The 8,502-nt window shown below is 37.0% G+C and overlaps 1 protein-coding gene across 1 annotated transcript in view; it reads left to right on the forward strand.

The window, feature by feature from the left end:
- SEC22B (SEC22 vesicle trafficking protein homolog B (S. cerevisiae)) overlaps nucleotides 1-8,502 on the forward strand; it is a 30,110-nt gene that overhangs the window by 14,696 nt on the left and 6,912 nt on the right. Inside the window, exons 3-4 of the mRNA XM_008583025.1 lie at nucleotides 3,973-4,133; nucleotides 6,310-6,456. Of these exons, the coding sequence (XP_008581247.1) occupies nucleotides 3,973-4,133; nucleotides 6,310-6,456 (308 nt within the window). The remainder of the gene's footprint in view (nucleotides 1-3,972; nucleotides 4,134-6,309; nucleotides 6,457-8,502) is intronic.

Raw genomic sequence — 8,502 nt, forward strand, 5'->3', positions numbered from 1 at the left:
AAAAAAAAAAACCTCTACTTATCAAAAATAAGTAAACAAGTACACAAAAACAAAACTCTAGCTTATTGGTTAGGAAAATGATGGATATTACATTTTATAAGGTCTTATTTGCATAGTATCTGAAACATTCTCTGTAAACCTAATTTTCAACACCAAAAAATATAGCCACTTAATATGGTATCTTTATCTCTACTATGGGTTAGGGAACAAAAGACCTACGAAACTTCTCATGGAATTGAGAGGAAATTTTCTTCTGCCTGATTCCTTTAGGACCTTCATAATGTCATATAGGTTGAGCATCCCTAATTCAAAACTCCAGAATGCTCTAAAATCTAAAACTTTTTGAGTGCCAGCATGATGCCATAAGTGGAAAATTTCACAACTGACATTTCAGATTTTGGATTTTTAGATTAGGAATGTTCAACCTATACAGGTATTCTGGTGATGCTACTATGCTGCTTAGTTAACCTGAACATGTTTTTTCATCATATTAATGGTATGTCATATTTTTTACTATTAAGTACTTATATGCAAATAAGTATAAGAAAATGATTGCTTATGAGTAGCGTATAAATTCAGAGTCAGGAATGCGGTGATGTCAGACAACCATAGATTGTCCATATGGGTGGCTAATATAGTGACACCTTTGCTTTATGATGGTCAATGTACACAAGCTTTGTGTCATGCACAAAATTATTAAAAATGTTATATAGGGCTGGCCCTGTGGCGCACTGCTACAGTGCGCCGCTTGGGAGCGTGGCGGCGCTCCCGCCGAGGGTTCGGATCCCACATACAGACCGGTTCCTGCTCACTGGCTGAGCGAGATGCGGGCGCAACACCGAGGGGTGCGATCCCGTTGCCAGTCCCGGTCCGGTACGGGCGCGACACTGAGGGTTCCGATCCTTGCCGGACACGAAAAAAGACAAAAAGGAAAAAAAAAATGTTATATAAAATTACCCTTAGCCTATATGTATAAGGTGTATATGAAACATAAATGAATTTTATGTTTAGACTTGGGTCCCATGCCTAAGATATCTCATTATTTACATATATAAAGTGTTGTGAAATCCAAAAAAATCTGAAGTCCAAAACACTTCTGGTCCCAAGCATTTTGGATAAGGGTACTCAACCTGTATTGCTTTTTATTTCCATACAAGAGCTATTTACTGAAGGTTTATTCTTTACCAGTCCTTGTATTAAGTGTTGCCTTATAATGTCCATACCTTTTAGTGAGCTTGTCCTCTTACTAGCAGAGAGAGACATATACTCAAACAGGTATACTATAATATTTTAGGGTAAGAAGTGCTATAATCAGACATAAATGAAATGCTTTGGAAGCAGAGAGAAGGAAGCAATAAGTTCCTCTTTGTTGGGGGCAAGTTTGCAGAAAGGGGATAGAAAGAATATAGAGAAGTTTCACAAAAAAAAAATTACAGTAGAATTGAGCATATGAAAATGAACAAGATTTCTCCATATATATAAAAGAGGATTACAGTTTAAAAAAAGCAACATAAGGGCCGGCCCAGTGGCGCACTGCTACAGTGCGCCGCTTGGGAAGTGCGGTGGCGCTGCCGCCGAGGGTTCGGATCCCACATACAGACCGGCCGCTCACTGGCTGAGCGAGGGGCGGGGGCAACCCCGGAGGGTTGCGATCCCGTGGCCGGTCCCGCTCCGGTACGGGCGCGACACTGAGGGTTGTGATCCGTTGCCGGTCACGAAAAAAAGACAAAAAAAAGGGAAAAAAAAAAAAAGCAACATAAGCAGTAGTCCACAAAAATGTAGAGAATCTAGCTGATGAGGGGGAAAAAAAAAAAAAAAAAGCAACATAAGCAGTAGTCCACAAAAATGTAGAGAATCTAGCTGATGAGGGAACAGCATGCCATTTGGTGTGTTAGGATATATGATAGATTGTGGCTTACATTTGTTTTGAAGGGCTATAAGTGCTATAGTATGATTTTATTTCATAGGTATTGGGGAATCCCTAGAGTTTGTAAGCAGAGTAATATGGTCATATTTATTTTCGGGGAATAAAATTGGTAGTATAGAAGATGGTATAGACTGAGAGCAAGGAGAACAATTAATTCAGGTGCCCAAGCAAGCAATAGGACAGCAGTATTATTAATATTATTTTTAAGGAGTCTGAGTGATCATATAGTAGTCTTTAAATTATCCTCTATGGAGCCCTAGGATGCTTCAGGAACCACATAGAAAAGGGCAAGGATGACAGTATATGTAATGCTTTGGGGCCTTACACTCTCATTTAAACTAAAGAACCTCTGATTTTATCTCCTGTACACATTGGTCTTCTGATTATAATTTTTGCCGAAATAAAGAATACTATGGCTAAAAAGCAGTTTGAAAACCATTTAGTAGCCTAACCTTTTTCCAAGAATATCTCACACACATTATCTACATAGCTCCTTCCAGGGTGCCAGGGAGCCCAAAAAGTCAATTTTGTTGTTATATAGTTTCTAGCTGATTACAGAGTTCTGCTCGCCTGGGGGAGTGTTATTAGTCCTGAGGTCACTGTTTTTTCTACCCGGTAAATGTTATGGCATTAACCTCCAACTTTTAGGTATCCACAAAAAGTTCCAGTTTCACTGTTTTTCTTTGTGGCTGGAAGGAGTTTAAATATGTATGTATATACAGTAGTCCCCTCTTATCCATTGTTTCACATTCCACAATTTCAGTTACCCATAGTCAGCCACAGTCTGAAAATATTAAATGGAAGATTCCAGAATAAACAATTCATAAATTTTAAATTGCATACTGGTCTGAATAGTGTAGTGAAGTCTTGCTTCATCTCATCTAGGAAGTGAAACATCTCTTTGTCCAGTGTATTCACGCTGTATACGCTACCCACTCATTGGACACTTAGTAGCTTTCTTGGTTATCAAATCTACTGCCACAGTATTGCAGGGCTTGTGTTGAAGTAACCCTACTATACTTAATAATGGCCCTAAAGCACAAAAGAAGTAATGCTGATAATTCAGATATGCCAAAGAGAAGCCATAAAGTGCTTCCCTTAAAAGAAAAGGTAAAAGTTCTCAATAAGGAAAAAAAAAATTGTACATTGAGGTTGCTAAGATCTACGATAAGAAGGAATCTTCTGTCTGTGTAATTGTAAAGAAGGAAAAAGAAATTTGTGCATAATATTTGTAGAGTTCAGTACTATCTGCAGTTTCAGGCATCCACTGGGGATCTTAGAACGTGCCTTCTGTGGATAAGAGGGGACTACTATACTAGATTACCATACAGAATCAAAGGGCGAATCACAAGTCCTAGTTTTTAACTTTTTTTTTTTCCTTATGGGTGGCTGGTACAGGGATCCAAACCCCTGACCTTGGTATTTTAAGGCTGTGCTCTAACCAGCTGAACTAATTGGTTGGTCCACAACTCCTGTTTTGTTTTTTTTTTTCCTTTTTGTCTTTTTTACTGACCGGTAACGGGATCGCAACCCTCGGTGCTGCGCCCGCACCGCACTCAGCCAGTGAGCGGGAACCAGTCTCCACATGGGATCCCAACCCTCGGCGGGAGCGCTGCCGCACCCCCAAGTGGCGCACTGTCCAGCACGCCACCGGGCCGGCCCACAACTCCTGGTTTTTAGGAAAATCTTAGGTATTAAGATACACTAGTTGAAGAATTGTATAATGAATAAACAATGCTAATAAATATGTCCTGGTTTTTAAGAAAATTTTAGGTATTAAGATACACTAGTTGAAGAATTGTATAATGAATAAACAATGCTAATAAATATGTCAAAATACTCCTTTTGGAATATTCTTATAATGGGAAGATGTTTGATTTCTGATTCCAAGGATTTGTGGTTTGAAATTGACTTTCTGATTTAGCCAACCTCAGGGGGTTTAGGCTAGATATTTTCAAAAGTTTGTATGGTACTGAGATTCTGCTTCAACCTGTGGAGGTGCTTTTACTTTACAAACACTTTGTCTTCCCTTTTTGTCTCTTCAGCTACATTATTGAGCAGGGGGTATGTTATTTGGTTTTGTGTGAAGCTGCCTTCCCTAAGAAGTTGGCTTTTGCCTACCTAGAAGATCTGCACTCAGAATTTGATGAACAGCATGGGAAGAAAGTGCCCACTGTGTCTAGACCCTATTCCTTTATTGAGTTTGGTGAGTTTTTGCCCCTCACTTCTCTATCAAGGGAGCAAACAATATGAAGAAGCTATCTGTTACACTGATATAGTATCGACACATTTTTTCTGGTGTTTACTTACTGAAGTTTTGGCTTCTGCCTCCTCTCCCTTCACTTCTGCCATTTTGAATGAATGAGCCCTCCTTCTCATAAGTAATTTTCTCTAGTCTTTTGATCTTTCCCCCCAAAAACTTGTTGACTTTTGCCCTTTTTGTTATTTGGTTTGATTCTTCATTAGGGTCCTGTGTGACAGGAACTGGGCTGAAAAATCTACTTGATTGGCATATAATAGCTGAGTTCATCTTTCTCCCAACCCATAGACACACACTCACAGTAAGTCTCGTTTTATGGAGATTAGGATTTGGAGATCAGAAAGAATGATATTTTGTTTCTTTTAGTAGAATAAGATCCTCTAATTAAAAAGAAAGAAAATACTAGAAGATATGTGGTATTGATGGTATTGGAGAATAATATTTTCTGCATTCTGAAGTAGCGAGTGCACAGGTGTCTGTATTTGTACCAGAATTATGGAAAGACACATCACCAGTCAAATCTGGTAAAATACAGTCACGTGCTTCATAAGAACATTTTGGCCAACAATGGATCACATATATGGCGGTGGTTGGAGCAATAGGCTATGCCATCTAGGTTTGTGTAACTACACTCTATGATGTTCACACAATGACGAAATCACTTAACACATTTCTTAGAACATATCCCTGTTTTTAAGCAATGCATGACTATCTGACGGCAATAGATCAAAGGAAATGTCTTAAGTACAGTAAGTTCAGGGAGTGAGAACAAGTAGGATCAGGCTATATTACTGAAATTTTTAGTTAAAAAAGAAGTTAGTTTTACCATCTCAGAATTTTTGGAGTGTTTCAAGTTTGCTAGACAAGTGGGTCACCTTGCTTTTTAGAAACAGAGAAAATTTGGCAAAACTCTCTAGTGTTTCACAACTACAAACTCTCCAAGTGCTAATTTATATAATGTCCAGTTTCTCAAATTTCATTTTTTTAGACAATAACCCAGGAAAAAAATAAGACATATGTATCAGGGTCACACAGGATATAGATGATATACTCAGATTAGTTTAAGGGACTATATACTTAGATACAAATGGACTGTAGGAAAATCACAGGATATGGTTACCAAGAACCAGTAACACAGTAGTTGTTACCATCCCTAGGCCTGAAAGTATAAAAGGAAGGAGGAGTTTCTGGAACTAAGAAGAATATTTATGGAAAAGACCAACTTGAGAGGAGTTAACTTTTGGTAGAGGGATATTGCCAGCCCAAATTTGGAAGTATCCAGGGGAATAAATACCCTGACATCACTCTCTGCTCTTCTTTTTCCCCACTGTTGGGGCTCCTTCATTGCCTGAACCTAACTGGAAGCCAGAGGACAAGGAGCCTATTGATTTACTCCATATAGGTCAGCTTCACAAGACAGAAAGCAAGGTAAAGAATGGTGCAGAGACCTACAGAGGCAAATTAAAGGTGTCTAGCACACATCTTAAGATGCCAGAAGATGAAAATATCTTTAGCATTAAGTTATTCTTCTTACAGTTTTTAGAAATGTAGACACAGGCTAAAGATGGATGAGACTGTGGTTTTATATTGGTATTTTGGGAAACTACCTATCATGTGTTTATTTTACCTGAGGTTTCAGAACGGGGTGAAATTGGGAATTTATGTTAAAGAAAGTACTTTCAGGCAATATTTCTCAACTTTTTAAAGATCATTAATTATTTTTCCATATTAGGCTATAATGATACTAGAGTGTTTCCAGCATCCTTTTAGGGAATGTGTAGAGTCAAGTAATAAAACCCTAAGGGTCCTCAGAAGGCAGTTTGAAAATTTCTGCTTTCAGGAGAGGCTTATTATAGTGGGTCTTAATTTCTCTAAGGATCCTGATAGCAAATACTTCTAACTCAAAGGTATCCAAAAGACATTTCTCCTGAATACTCATCTTGTTATATCTTTATATTTTACAAGTGAAGAAATCAAAGCCCAGATTTTGATACTCACCCAAGAACTTGGTTAATCATGAACAGAAACAGATACAGGAGAAAACTCAGAACTTTTGATTCTCTACTTCAGTACTTTGATGGACATGAAAGAAGTTGTTAATGGTCACTTTTCATCATTCTAGATACCTTCATTCAGAAAACCAAGAAGCTCTACATTGACAGTCGTGCTCGGAGAAACCTAGGCTCCATCAACACTGAATTGCAGGATGTGCAGAGGATTATGGTGGCCAATATTGAAGAAGTGTTACAACGGGGAGAAGCACTCTCAGGTATCTAAAAGCAATTAGAGTCTTATGAAGAAGTGGTTCTCATTCCATAGGCAAGAACACCTTATTTAAGCAGTACCTTTTATGCTGTCAGATTCTACCCAGGACTGTTAAGAATTCATCTCTCAGAAATAGATTGTGTTACAAAGCTTCCAATATGATATATTTTTTTTCCTGGCACGATTAGTTTTTGTTGAGTTGGAACAGTGTAAAAGATTCATCCATATTAGAAGCAATTACTATTTCCAAGATATTTACAACATTTATTAAATTATCTACAGAAACACTTGCACAAGTTAAGGGAAATGAAAAGAACAAGAAGAAATTGTCAAAGATTTATGGCAGTGGTTTCCTGAGTAGCCTCTTTGGGAAACTTACTGCAGCCAGATCAATCTTTATAAAATGCCATTTTCATCTAGGCATTCCTCTGCTGAGAAACTTAAATCTGAGACTATAGATAAGTCTGCTCTCAACTTACTTTTTATTCAGTCATTGTTATTAAGTGCCTGTTGTGTTTAAAGCATTGTTTTCTATATGTGGAAAATAAGGAGATTGCAAACGTCTGTCATTCTCCCTAGTTCACAAACATTTTACCTCAGCCAGGTCAGCTTCCTCACCAGCCTTAATGGTCCATTCACACCTCATGCTGCACGTGTTCTGTAAGATCTAGACAAGAACTGCCTCTTTGAAGAAGCCTTCTCTAATCCTTACAGCCCATATCACATTGATCTCTTCTGTACTTTAAAATCTTAAAGCACTTACTTACATGGTTTTTAGCACATAATTGTGTGTGTGTGAATTTATTTGCCTAATTTATCATTTAAAGTTATTGATTAAATATATATTTATATATTTACCTAATGTACCATATAAATATATATTTAATGCATATTAAATACATTTATATGTAATATATATTTAAATATGTAGTTTACATAAAGATAATTTTAATATAAATATTTAAATATATGTAAGGTGAACTAGATAAATATATATGTAAAATTAGGAATTTTTAGCTATAATTTTAAAATTGTAAGTAACGAGGCAAAATTAGGTTAAAAAAACATGTATTTACCTGATGTTTAAATATTACCTCAGTGTTTAATGTGGGCATATAAGCTCTTTAAAGGTAGTATTTATGTGTTTTATGTCTGTTTCACCTCCTTCTTATATGTATCCCTCACAGTACTGGTTACAAGTAGATTTCATAATAAGTATTTCTTGAGTTCAGCCTTGCTACATATTCATTAGTATATGAGTTTTCCTTTATTTTGAACTACAGACTTGAACCTCTATGTTAGTAGTCAGAAGTTATCTCAGCATATAGCTTCACACTCTTTAAACCACAAATTTTGAGTGAGCGAATCTAAGTTTCCATCAAAAACGACTTACAGGGGCCGGCCCTGTGGCTCACTCAGGAGAGTGCGGCACTGGCAGCACTGAGGCCGCAGGTTCAGATCCTATATAGGGATGGCTGGTGTGCTCACTGGCTGAGCATGGTGCTAACAACACCGTGCTGAGGGTTGCGATCCACTTACCGGTCAAAAAAAAAAATTGAAAAAAATAAAAAATATTAAAAAAAGACTTACAGTTTCTACCTAGCTAAAGCAGACCAGCACAGGAATTTTTCTTAAATCCAAAATTTATAATTTGTCAGTTTATCAACAGTGTATTGAAAAAAATAAAAAATATTAAAAAAAGACTTACAGTTTCTACCTAGCTAAAGTAGACCAGCACAGGAATTTTTCTTAAATCCAAAATTTATAATTTGTCAGTTTATCAACAGTGTAAAGGATTCTCTTCTAGTGCTTTGTTGTTTGCTACAAAGCTGATATGCTGATTGAAAAAGATGTACATTTCTACCCACTGATATGAAAGGCTGACTGTATAAGGGAACGAAATATCTACTGAGCACTTTGTTGTAGGTGATATGCAAGGGGGGCTTTCCATGTATCTTATTTCATCTTTATAATAATCCCATGTGAAATGGGTGGTATCAAACCAATTTTTTTTTTTTTTTTTTTTTCTTTTTTTGTCTTTTTTCGTGTC

The sequence above is a fragment of the Galeopterus variegatus genome, unplaced genomic scaffold (assembly GCF_000696425.1).
Source record: "Galeopterus variegatus unplaced genomic scaffold, G_variegatus-3.0.2 Scaffold2798, whole genome shotgun sequence".
NCBI lineage: Eukaryota > Metazoa > Chordata > Mammalia > Dermoptera > Cynocephalidae > Galeopterus > Galeopterus variegatus.